General features: G+C 40.8%; 2 protein-coding genes across 2 annotated transcripts; one reads left to right on the top strand and one right to left on the bottom strand.

Annotated features, from left to right (window-relative positions):
• Positions 1-701: 701 nt before the first annotated feature.
• LOC140239779 (carbohydrate sulfotransferase 11-like) lies at positions 702-3,970 on the bottom strand. Its single transcript, XM_072319599.1, has 3 exons — positions 3,966-3,970; positions 2,905-3,050; positions 702-1,717 (listed from the first exon to the last, which is right to left on the bottom strand). The coding sequence occupies exons 1-3, from the start codon at positions 3,968-3,970 to the stop codon at positions 702-704; spliced, it is 1,167 nt and encodes a 388-aa protein (XP_072175700.1).
• A 4,175-nt stretch (positions 3,971-8,145) lies between these two features.
• On the top strand, positions 8,146-10,999 carry LOC140239437 (carbohydrate sulfotransferase 11-like). The gene is made up of 2 exons (XM_072319275.1): positions 8,146-8,288; positions 10,077-10,999. The coding sequence occupies exons 1-2, from the start codon at positions 8,174-8,176 to the stop codon at positions 10,997-10,999; spliced, it is 1,038 nt and encodes a 345-aa protein (XP_072175376.1). The 5' UTR covers positions 8,146-8,173.
• The last annotated feature ends 1,436 nt before the right edge of the window (positions 11,000-12,435 follow it).

The raw sequence follows: 12,435 nt of genomic DNA on the forward strand, positions 1-12,435 counted from the left end.
TCGACTGCGAGTACATCTAGACATTATGAGATGGCAATCAGTTTTGCAAAACAGATATAATCGCCATGTACAGGTTTCGACAAACATGGTTTTACCCTTATTTCCAGCAATACTGTATTTTACTCGCAAAGCACACAGAATTTTTAGCACTACTGAATAACCCCTGAAAGACGGCTGCCCATTTTGAATGCATATTGTGGAATGCCTACTCCATGTTTATGTGTCAGTAAGTAACTACGAACTTCCCTATCTTTCATTTGCGTATAAAATGTCCACAGCACACAATATATATATATATATATATATCCATCATTATGACAAAGGCGTCAAATGACGAAGGTGCACCATGAAGAAGAAAAAAGATGGCCCTCCGAGAATTATTAAACTAATTATAATGCATAAAAGTTTTCTGGTTTGGTATATTTACTAGCCCGTCCAACTGAATCTATGTGTTCACAAAAAATCCTGGTGATTCGAGTTATGATGTTTCTGACAATTATTTGCTGTTGTTGCCCTTATTGTTATGTAAATTACGTAACCATGCTTTTTAACATTCCTCCCCATTTCCAGTATTTCCGTATACTTACAATAATATGTTAACTTATCCTTTATCATGCATCATTCTAAGATCCTCTCCTAAACTAAGCTAAGTCAGCCATAGACACATTTAGGTACCTTATATACATGGTTCACACAACAATCTAAACATCCGAAGGCACGAATGAGGGACGTTCGTATCCGAAGAGCGTGAAGTCATTCTGGTAAACGCTCCACAGCCTCCCTAAGTCTTCAGCGGAGAGCTGCGAGAAATACGCCTCGTATTCTTGCGAGCTATTCGTGGGTCTGCTCGTTTCTGCCCCGAGATAGTAAACTTTATCCCTCACATTCCACTTCTCAATCAAGTACTGCGCGTCGTCGACCACGGTTTCCAGATTTCCGACGAAGTCGAAGTTCAGTCCGCAGGGTGAGCAGACCTTGAACATCTCCCGCCAGTGATCGCTCGTGTAGTAATCGTTCTCCATCTTATGCCGTCGGACCGTGTGCGTCAGGTATTTGACGAACTCCGGCCAGGTGACGTTCTCGCCCGTTGCCAAGGCGGCGTCGCTGGGGTCGGGTCGCCAGCTTTTGATCATCTCCCTGCCGAAGCGATGGAAGGCGGTCTTTCGTCGGTAGCTCGTTACGTCGGCCAGCTTGTTCTTGAAGACGGAGACCAGCCTCTCGAATGGGTGCCTCACGAAGACGAACTTGAAGTAATCGCGAAGAATCTGTTCGCGATCTCGAGGCGGATACGATGACAGGAACCTAAAGTCCCCGTTGATGTGGACCTCGTCTGACGTCAGACCTTCGATGGAATCTCGCTGGCCGTCGAGCACCATGAGGATTCTCTTCCAGTTGCTGCAGCCCACTTTGGGAACGAAGCAGTAGGCCAAACGGTATTTCTCATTGACGAGAACGTGTCGGATGGAAAAGTTTGACACGTTAGATTTTAGCTGCAGTCTGCGGCACTCGCTCTCGAGAAGTCGCTGCCGCACCGATTGTTGGCGCTCAGTTTCAGCCAAGCGATCCTTACCCTGTGTTACAGCATTGGAACTTCCCGCCTTTGCGTCATGAACCACGTGTCCAGAGTCGCCGATATTTACAACATTTTCTTCCTTCACAACATCTGGTTCTTCGACGCCAAACTTGAAGAATTCACGTGGATGATGGCTGACCGTGTCTGAGGAGGAAAAATATCATAGTTCTCATACATCCAAATCATCACTCCGGCTTGGTTGTGAAATATAGTGGGAATATAACGTAAAATATAGATGTCCAACATAGGGACACTGTACTCCAATTACTCTCTGGTTAATGTCGAGAATTCCTACCTTAGTCCCAAACCAAAATTTTATTTTGTTTAATTGTAATTTCTAACAGAATTTCTTTTTTTTTTATGTAAAGTGAACATTATATTGACTTTTAACCGACATATCATTCCCCTGCTTCTTGAAAGAGATGAGTGAATTGCTGTTTCATTATGCCAGAAAAGTGAAAATATGTTAGAAATTTCTTAATATTTTCTTTACATTGTCTTCCATGCATGACGTCATCAACTTTAGTATAACATAGTCATCTTATCCAGTGATATAACATTTGAATCGATTTTCAAACGCTCACAGATGTGTTCTACTAATATTGCTGCTTCCACTCAATCCCCATTTATATTTGTGTTTTGGTTTCCTTTGAAGGGATAATATAGTTTGGGTTGAGATGGGGATTCAGCCTTCAACTTTTTGTGATGAATAGAAACCATTGTGAAATATTACAGAGCATACAATTCCAAGAGGAGTCCAAAGTTTATTTGATGAAAATTGATTTTGAAATGGCTAAGATATCCAAAAACAAAGCTAAACAAGTTTTCATCAAATAAACTTTGAATTCCTCCAAGACTGTATATGGTATGCTCTTTCATATTTCATAAGAGGTTTCTCATTATCTCACACGAAAAAGCTGGAAACCTGAACCCTAATCTCAACCAAAACTATATTATCCCTGTCTTTGTCCTTGTCCTTATACCTCGGTTTGTATTTCTATTTACTATGACACTGCATATTATGGAATGTAATTTATGTTAAAGGCACATTTACCAGAAGTTTATCTACTTCTAGAGATATACCCTTACCTTTTTTTCTAAATTGACTGCATGCTACTTGTACTTATTTGCAGGGGCGGATCCAGGAAATCCGTAAGGGCGGGGGGTGTCCACGCCCCTCCCCATTCTCTTGTTTTATTTCTTTTGTTTTAACAAAAAATAAAGGGACGCGCAGTTGCGCCCCGCCTGGATCCGCCACTGTATTTGTTAGAAATAAATGTCATTGAACCTGAAAAAAAAAAAACCCTGAAGAGTCTGAAAGGGAGATTCACCTCGGACCCGCGTCATAGATGCGAAGAGGAAGCCCACCTCCCAGGCTACGATCATGACGACGGCTATCACACAGAGTACGCACCATCGCTGGAGTCCCTTCCCTAGAAGAACCAGTTTGGAGGGTTCACTTGGATGCCTTGCCTGCCTATAGTGGAAAACATTATATAATTCAATGTTGTGAGAGATAATCCGTTTTTCTACAACACTTTCTACAAATTCTTGCCTTTGTTTCAGGTTGTCTTTCTTTCTTTCTTTCTTTCATTTTATGTCCAGTTTTCAGGTCTGCCATATCTCAGAGACTCTGCTGAAAGCGTAACTGCATCTATTTCCAATTACTCATTGAACACCGAATATAATTATAACTCCACTCAATTCTGGAACAAGGTTTTGGTGGAAGAGCATGTATAGAGTACACACACACGAACGCACACACACACACACACACACACACACATATATACATACATATATATATATATATATATACATGTATATATATATATATATATATATATATATATATATATATATATACAAATTATGTATATATATATATATATATAGCATATATATCTTTGCACTTATTACATTAATGTATATTCTCAATTTTATGCACTTGCCCATAGCATCCAATACTGAGTAATAAGATATTATCAACTTTTTTTTTTTCATAATTGATACTGCACTATAGCAGTTTACGTGTAGTATTATTGGAAGTGTTTGGGTTACTATACTGATGCAATGTATATTATTTCAATGAGATTAATGATGACGGTGGTAATAAAATATAATAGACGACCTTCTGAGCAATCACAACTTAATGATATTAAATGATAAGAACCTAATTTTGGCAAAATACAAAACTTCGACATTGGTGCCATAAAGATGACTTCTAACACTTCGCGTCACTGTCATGACTGTCCAAGTTTAAAATCGGTACTCACACACACTCAAACACCCTCACACACACACACACACACACACACACTTCATATTAATAGGTCATTTACATTTTTTAAGTCCTTATATGTTTTAATTTATCGAAATCGGTCCGACTTACTGCATGATGTATCCAGTGATATATATCTGCGTTGATCCGGTTTAGATGCCTCAGTTCAGCATAACTCAATTATCATCACCATCATGTATACTCCATCCGTGTACACGTTACAACTTTTACGAAGCGGTAGTGTTGTTGTCATGTTCCGTATTCCACTTAACCTCGAACCAGTGTCCGCATGTTAAAGACTTCTTGTGCAGTCCGGTATAATGCACAACTTTGAACTAAACGTTTCAACACTATTTAACGAAACAACATAAACTGAATTATGCACGATGGTTTTTGCCAAAATGACCGTTAATCTATGCAGAATGTCTAATTGGCCCTAAAACGCAAACTGAAAGCCTTCAGAGTACTCAATTTATGAACCGATGTTCTCGTTTCCTACGTAGACAGTGCTCCAAAATGATGTGTGTGTGTGTGTGATTTTTAATTGGTCGACATTACATTCTCGATATATTGACTCCTCGGGCCACCATCTGTTTAATCAATCTCTTACGCTAACACTCAACGCCCTTTCAGTCGCAAGAGTGCGACCCGACAAAAACGTTGCGTCAACACAAGCCAATTCTGTTTGTAGAGAGCTCTTATATGAAACCAGCTAAAATCCTTAAACAACACACACACCTATATATGGGCGCCCCAAACTGCCTTTACCTATCTTGTGTGCACTGCATGTCTGTAAGGTTATTTCCTGGCCTAATCCTTGTCTAACTAGCAAGCGGAACTTACTGATACCATGGAGCTACTAACAGAGATGGAGTAACCATGGGTAGCTCCATGGTCCAACACAAGAGGCTAATATTAAATGGGTGACGTTGACGTATTTGACGTATCTGACTAACCCGTATAATGTAACAGATGATGACTTTTGTTGTCGGGAACATGTCCCAAACGTTCCACCCTTAAGGTTTGAAATGCTATTCGGGAGGCTATAACCTCCCTCAATATCATTTCAAACCCTTCGGGTGGAACATTCGGTATGTGAATTCCCTCCCCCGCCAATCATCATCTACACTGGACAGCAAAAGAAAGTACCCACTTCAGTCAAAGGCCACACACACAAAAAAAAAATCACCCCCTACAAATAAACAATTTTTGTACACAGGCATGCTGCAATATCCATTAGTAATCACATACCCAATAGCAAGTGATTATCTTTATTACAAAGGGGAAAAAAATGACACGCACAGCATCTTGGTCACTGAATCAAAAGTCACAAAATGTAACAGAATGAGCCTTACAAGTTTTACGCAAAAATCAGTGTCACAGGACGAAAAAAAGCAGTCACAAACATCAATTTTATGTTTATGTCCTTCTCGTGCCTGGACACATTCCAGGCATCTCTGACGCATGCTCTGGATAAGCTGTCTGGCGTAGTCCTGGGGAAGTTTTGTCCATTCCTCCTGCAGAGCTTGGATCAATGTTGGTTGTTTGAAAATGTTGTCCATTCAGTGGCCATTTTTGTGTGGTGGAAAGTGCTTTTGTGTGGGACTTTTGATTCAGTGACCAAGATGCTGTGCATGTCAAGTTCTTCTTTCTTATGAAGACATTCACTTGCTTATGTGCATGTGATTAGTAAGGGGCATTGTAGCACACCTGTGTACAAAAATTGTTCATTTCTAGGGAGTGAATTTGTGTGTACGGCCTTTGACAGAAGTGGGTACTTTGTTGTTGTTGTTCTTTTAACTTTATGGAGCTCTCTGCCGGGTGGGCAATTTACTCCAAAAAATATATTGAATTCAAATATTTATCTAAATACATTTATAAAAATCTACACTACTTTTAATCATTTTTAAAATCTAATTATATTTATTTTAATATTTACAAATGAGAATATTTACAGAGAAAAAAGGGACAGGTTTTAGGAAAAGATGTCGCCTGCCTACTCCTGTACCGAAATGCAAGGTTACGCCGTTCCCGTCGGCCAGGTAGGTAGAGGACCCACCGGCCGACGCCGGTGAAGTCTCGGCCTTTCCCGGGGGCAGGCTCCTCTAGTGACTTATCGGCCTAGGTGTTATATTATTATTAGCCTCGTAGGCAGGGACATCATGGAAGAGGGGAATGATAGAAGAATAGCGGAAAGGGTGAGGACAGAACAGAGAAAACAGACAGCTAGGGGGTGGAGGGTGCTGAGCTCCTCTCTCTGACGTAGGGTCAGCCCGTTACCAAAATTACAAAAAAAAAAGAATGTGAAAAATGAGTCACACATAAGAGGCATTGCCACGAGCCATTGATGATCCTGGCCTGAGAGAAAAATACCGGTATAAAAACAAAGCACGGTGTTGAGTAGTAGTAGAATGCCATGGTACCGATATAAAACAGAGACGGCGTTGAGTATGTCGATGGTTCACGAGTGTGGAGTTCTCCCAGTGGGTGGGTATACTTCTAAGTTAAAATAGAGCCTAAACGTGATAATGGATTCAATCGAGTGAGAAGCCTCTACAAACATCAGACCTATGTATAATGTAGGTAGTGGGATAGAGGAAGAAGGAAAAAAAATCAAAGATTAAAATATTGGTTTGTGTCTTTGACATACTGAAGCAGGTGGTCCATAGATTGCTGATTCGAGAAAAGATCAGACAACTGCAGGATGGGTTTATGTAACCTTTGGGATAATGCTGTGCGTTGTTTCAGGAATCGTGTGCAGTATAGCAAGTAGTGTCCTACAGTATCTGGAGAGTTGCAGATATTATGACAAAGGCCAGTGGGGTGTTTATGAATTAAATATAAGAAAGTGGGGAGTCGAGCACGACCCATTCTGAGTCGATGGATGATAATTTCGTCTCGTCGGCAGGTGCACTTGATGAAGAAAGGCTGTTTAACATTATTATGGATAAAGTATAAATGACGACCATGGGTGGATGTGCGCCAGGTCTCGTTCCAGGCGTCCAGAAATTTTATCGAGATTAATTGTCTAATTTCAGAAACAGTAGGAGGGATCATGATGGTTATATAATCTTTTTTAGGCTTTTCTTCGCGAGAGAGTCTGCACAGTCGTTACCTTTAATGCCACAATGTGAGGGAATCCAGACCAGGGAAAGAGAAAATCCGTTTGCTAATAATTGTGAACATTTCAATAAAATTTCGCAAGTTAGATCATGTTTATTGGAGGAGTAATTTTCTAATAAAGACAGAGCACTGAGGGACTCTGAAAATATTGCAGCTTCCAACGGCGGAGAAGTTTCGAGCCAGGTAAGGGCTTCTAAAATTGCAGCGAGTTCAGCACGGCATATGGATATCCGGGAGGTTCTTTCATGAATTTTTATTTCATGGCGGGGGATATAAATCCCGATGCCAACCCTGTTGCTGGCGGGGTCGTGAGAGCCGTCTGTGTAGAGATGAAGATGGTTAGCATAAACGGTGTTGATTATCTGGAGAGCAGATTGTTTTTGCATTTCAAGGTGGGAAGTCTTTGTGCAGTGGTCATGTATAGAGAGTGGGTACTTTCTTTTACTGTCCAGTGTATTGTGTCACGGTTTCATGAGTGGTCAAGCATCAATAAGCACGTCCAGCCTGTGCTAGTGGTATGCGCCCATAGAACTCTTACACACTCTTGTGTATGAGTTCTGTGTATGCGCCCTGGACATTGCTGGACATGTTTGACACGTCGTTATCTTTGGACCATTCATCCATTCACCCTCTTCCGATCATGTCTGTAGCTACAGTCGATTCTTGTGCCAAGGCGGCGGCGTCACTTTCCAACATGACTCGTCCCGACTTCACGGAAGTTCGCGTGCGTTACATGAAACATTGTTACGGTTTTTTCAGACAAGCAAGTTGATGACTGACGTGCACATCCTTTCATTCCGTTGAAGTCTACAGCACCAGAGTGGACAATGCCGTAAATGAAATATCTTAAGTGTTCTCATCTCACACTAGTATAAGCTTCTTTTACGTCGTACGGTGAACCGGCTCAGCTTTGCCCGCTGATTTAATGTATGAAAAGCTAAACACATAAAAATCCTACGTACTATGTGTAGTACCAGGAATGGGATATTCTGACTGTGGAGGTGGAAAATGTTTTCCAACTTCTCTTAAATGGAGAGCTACATTGCTGAGTATTAAAAGGTCATCATATAGACACGACACGTGGTCATCTTACGACGATGAGCTTGCTTCATCCAGCTCGCAAAGTAGACTTTTGACTTGCCGTTGACCCGTGCTCACACGCCAGCGGCGCCGGACCCCAAGGGGTATTGACCACGATGGTATTCACGCAAAACTATCTCCGTGTAGTAGCCGTCACAACTGCTATGGCGGCTGTCTTGATCGTAGCTTGTGAAGTGAGTTTTCTCGTGATGTCGGCAAAACACAAATCACGTAAGTCAGTTAACCTCGATTTCCAAGTTTAACGTACATGTATTTTTACATCCACGAGTTCTTCGTATTAGATCCACTCTGAGCAATATTGATACACACTATGCTAAAGTTAGCCCCGATAATATTAGAAGGATCGAGTAAACTCACTCAATGTGGACTGGTAGAGTGAGTGAATCGGAGATGTTCAAAAAGCTGTAAAATGTAAAAGTTTCATTATGTTCTCTTGAAAAGGGACAAACTTCTTTGAAAAGAAGTGATGATTGCCACTGTTTACTAAACAGTGTTTAGCTAAACAATTGTCCTAGTGATCCATATATATACACACATTTTTTAAAGTAAATTTTCCATCTTGACATGAAATTAATAAGAAACAATGGCGTTCCTTGCATCAAATTATCATCGTGTTGCAATAACCTGTCAAGAATCATACATCATATACACACACTCAGACACAATAGGTCATCTACACCTACGTCAGTAAATGTTTGTAGATGCGGATAGTATTCATGCATAATTATACATACATAATATATTGCATTATCCTTATATTAGCAATGTATAATGTGATGAAGAGCATGTGCCATGTACAGCATTATAATCTATACTGTGTAAATTATAATTACGATGAATATGAATAAATTGTGAATATCTCATAATTGGATAAGACTGCACTAGGAAATATATACATACATTCTACATGTATAATATACATTTTGTATGTGTGTCTGTGTCTGTTTGCGTATTGTACACACATGTACATGGTGTATACAATTAGGCCTACTGTATAGATTATGTACAGTGTATAAGCTTTGCTCCAGTTTTCAACCTACAATATTTATTTAGATGAATATATGTATAATTGTATTATATTACGTTTCTCATTTATTCCAACAATGCAACACTGCTCAAATTGACGGTAAATCGGTGTGAAGGCAGTCTACCAATAGGTCTATAATGCGAGTTTAGCATGAAAAAATGGTGATAGTAATGATCTTTGATTATAATTATGCTGGTTCAGAAAATATTAAATGGTCAACACTCAACAAATTCTTAAGGAATGTAAATTGAAAATAAAAAGTTTGCCTTTGGTAGGACGACAAGAACTGTGGCAAACACAATTATCAACATTATCACCACCTGTGTTGCCATATTACCACCACCTTCGCAGTAATGAATAATAGGTATTCTTCCGTTATTTTTACTTCTTTTGCTATATACTGACTGTACACCATGTTTACTACTACTACTACTACTACTACTCGCGATAGGGCCTACTGCCGTTCCTCAACCTCCTCCTCCCTCTCCTATACTACTACATGTGCCGGGTACTACTACTACTACTACCACTACTACTACAGTGTAGGTGTACTATACTTCTATATACTCAGGGGCAGCGGAGTCGGGCAACCACCCCCCCCCCCCACACACACACACACAAACGCACACACACTTTTGGAGAAGAAAATGAATAAAAAAGAACAAAAGATGGAAGAAAATCCTAAGACTTATGAACTACTGCGTTGATATTGCATGAGGGGATCTTATACGGCCTGAATCGTTTCCACTGTCACTATGATATAGCCTACCTTCAGTCACTCATCTCAGACCTAAAGGATTACTAGTATATCGCGCTCCATTGATTGCTACATTGTAGATGTACGTGACATGTCCGTTATGCGTGAAGTTGTATGCACAGTTGCCACGAAGATATTAATTGCCTTTTCTCTTCTTCTCTTTGTTGTTCTTCCTCTCTCTCTCTCTCTCTCTCTCTCTTTTATAATCACAAAGGCGAGATTAGGGATTTGTACCTGAACCCCGCCAAGCAGGCTATCCGTGCCCCTCGCATAGTTCCAGACCCCGATGACGAGATCAGGCATACTCAGTCCAAGCGCCAGGCCACTTTGGACAAGGAATGCCGACGCATCGGGTACCCGACCGAGGTTCCGGAGTACACCGCCAAACACATATTCGTCATCGAAAAGTACAAATTGGTCTATTGCTTCATTCCTAAAGTCGGCTGTAGCAACTGGAAGAGAATATTGATGGTTCTTGATGAACAGGTCGATGAAGTCGATGGCCTGACGTCAGACGAAGTCCATATCAAATCCCATTTTAAATTTCTCTCGTCGTACCCTCCTGATGAGCAGGAGAGAATTCTGAGTACCTATCAAAAGTTCGTGTTCGTGCGCCACCCGTTTGAGCGCCTCGTGTCCGTCTTCAGGAACAAGTTCGAGGACCTCGAATACTATCGCCACAATCGGTTCTTCCACCCGTTTGCGCGGGAAATCATCAAGGAATGGAGACCGCGCGCGACGAACGAGGCGCGGACAACGGGCGAAAACGTCACGTGGGAGGAATTCGTGAAATATTTGACCCACACGGTCAAGCGCGCCCCCTTCGAAGCGCGGAGAAGTATACACTTCAGCGATCACTGGCGGGAAATGGTGAGCATCGCATCTCCCTGCGAAGTCGACTACGACTTCATTGGCAAACTCGAACGCGTGTCCACAGAATCGAAGTACCTGCTCCGGAAATGGGGAGTGGAGGACCGGGTGAGCTACCCGGGGTCTGAAACAAGCAGACCGACCAATAGCTCCTCTATGTACGAGTCCTATTTCAGAAGGCTCCCTAGAAAAGACTTGCTCAAGTTATGGAGCATTTATAGAAAAGATTTTTACTTTTTTGGCTACAAGAAACCTCCATATATTTGAGCCGAATTGTAGCTTCCTAGAAGCCCGCTCTCTCTTATATCTCTTACTGTTTCCAGAGTTTCCGTTAACATGGCTCTGTGTATGATCCTTGGTTACAGTTGACAGTGCAGCTCACACAAGTCCTATTTAAGAAGACTTCCTAGAAAAGACTTGTTCATATTATGGAGCGTTAACGACAACAAAAAACAAACAAACACAAGATTTTAGCTTTTTATGGCTACAAAAAACCTCCATATATTTAAGCCCAATCGTAGCTTCCCAGATGCCTGCTCTCCCCTCCCCCCCCCCCTCTCTCTCTCTCTCCTTCTCTATCTCTTGTTGTGTCACAGACTGTCCGTTTACATCGCTTTAAGATCCATACAGTTGACATTGCAGTTCACACACAAGTCACGAGTTTTCAGGCTAGAGCAGTGGATGAAAGAAAAAAAAAGAACTTATATTTTCAATTTGTCGTTATGATGCAGTATCATTTTTGTCGTTAACAGTTCGATATTTCCTTGGAAATAATAATTATCAGTATAGTTAGTACAAATATCAGTAGAATTGTCAGTATATCTATATCTTTCTCTGTAAAGAGGAAAAAATATTGAAGGCAAAAACTAAAAAAAAAAAAAAAAATGTTCCTATGAATTCGCAATGTTCCGGGAATTGTCCGAATTGTCATTTGGGAGTACAAGGAATGTTCAGTAATTATGTTTAAAATGCTGTTGCGAGCGACAGACATTTTGCCAATCAAGCAGCAACTTGGGGGAAGACCGAGACTACAACTGTCGTCATTCGTCAGCATAATAAGCAAGTTCGTAGTTCCACTTTGCGCATTAGCAGAAAAAGAAGGTCATTTTGTACCAGTAGTCATGATGGTTTTTAAATTCACTGAGATAAGCATCTGTGATGCAATGATTATTCATGTTATCCTAACGAATGGTGCTCACCAGCACACCCACCTGCTTGTGAACAGCAGGTCTGGTATTTTGGCAAGATTAACAGAAGCATTTTGTTAAAACATGCAATGCGAAACAACGAAATTGATGCTTTCCTAAGTTGACGGACCATTCTGGTCACCTGGGGGCATTTCATGAAGGAACTTGTCGGATAAAATATCTGACAAGTCAATTATATCCGACAAGTTTTGAGAAATTCTTTAGTCTGATTGGCTGATTTCTCTGAACTTGTCGGATGTAATTGACTTGTCGGACATTTTATCCGACAAGTTCCTTCATGAAATGCTCCCTGGTCTACGTAAGTTCATTCTTTGTTTGAACATGAATACCATAAATAATACATCGGGCAAGCCTATGCATTATGACACTTTTAAATCGAGTGAAGTGCCTAACCAACCAAGGTAATATAAAGATCATTTGGACCAATGTGCACTTCAGCTATTTACGAACTGGTTTATCATAGTCATTTAAAAAGAAATCAAAATAATCAATAGG

This window comes from Diadema setosum, chromosome 16 (assembly GCF_964275005.1).
Source record: "Diadema setosum chromosome 16, eeDiaSeto1, whole genome shotgun sequence".
Lineage (NCBI taxonomy): Eukaryota > Metazoa > Echinodermata > Echinoidea > Diadematoida > Diadematidae > Diadema > Diadema setosum.

Bases quoted from the DNA above. Each gene is read 5' to 3' on its own strand.
- LOC140239779 (XM_072319599.1), bottom strand. The intron at 1,718-2,904 runs GTGAATCTCCCT...TTTCCTCCTCAG, and splicing joins ATCTATGACGCGGGTCCGAG to ACACGGTCAGCCATCATCCA.
- LOC140239437 (XM_072319275.1), top strand. From the start codon at position 8,174: ATGGTATTCACGCAAAACTATCTCCGTGTAGTAGCCGTCACAACTGCT. The intron at 8,289-10,076 runs GTAAGTCAGTTA...ATAATCACAAAG, and splicing joins GTCGGCAAAACACAAATCAC to GCGAGATTAGGGATTTGTAC.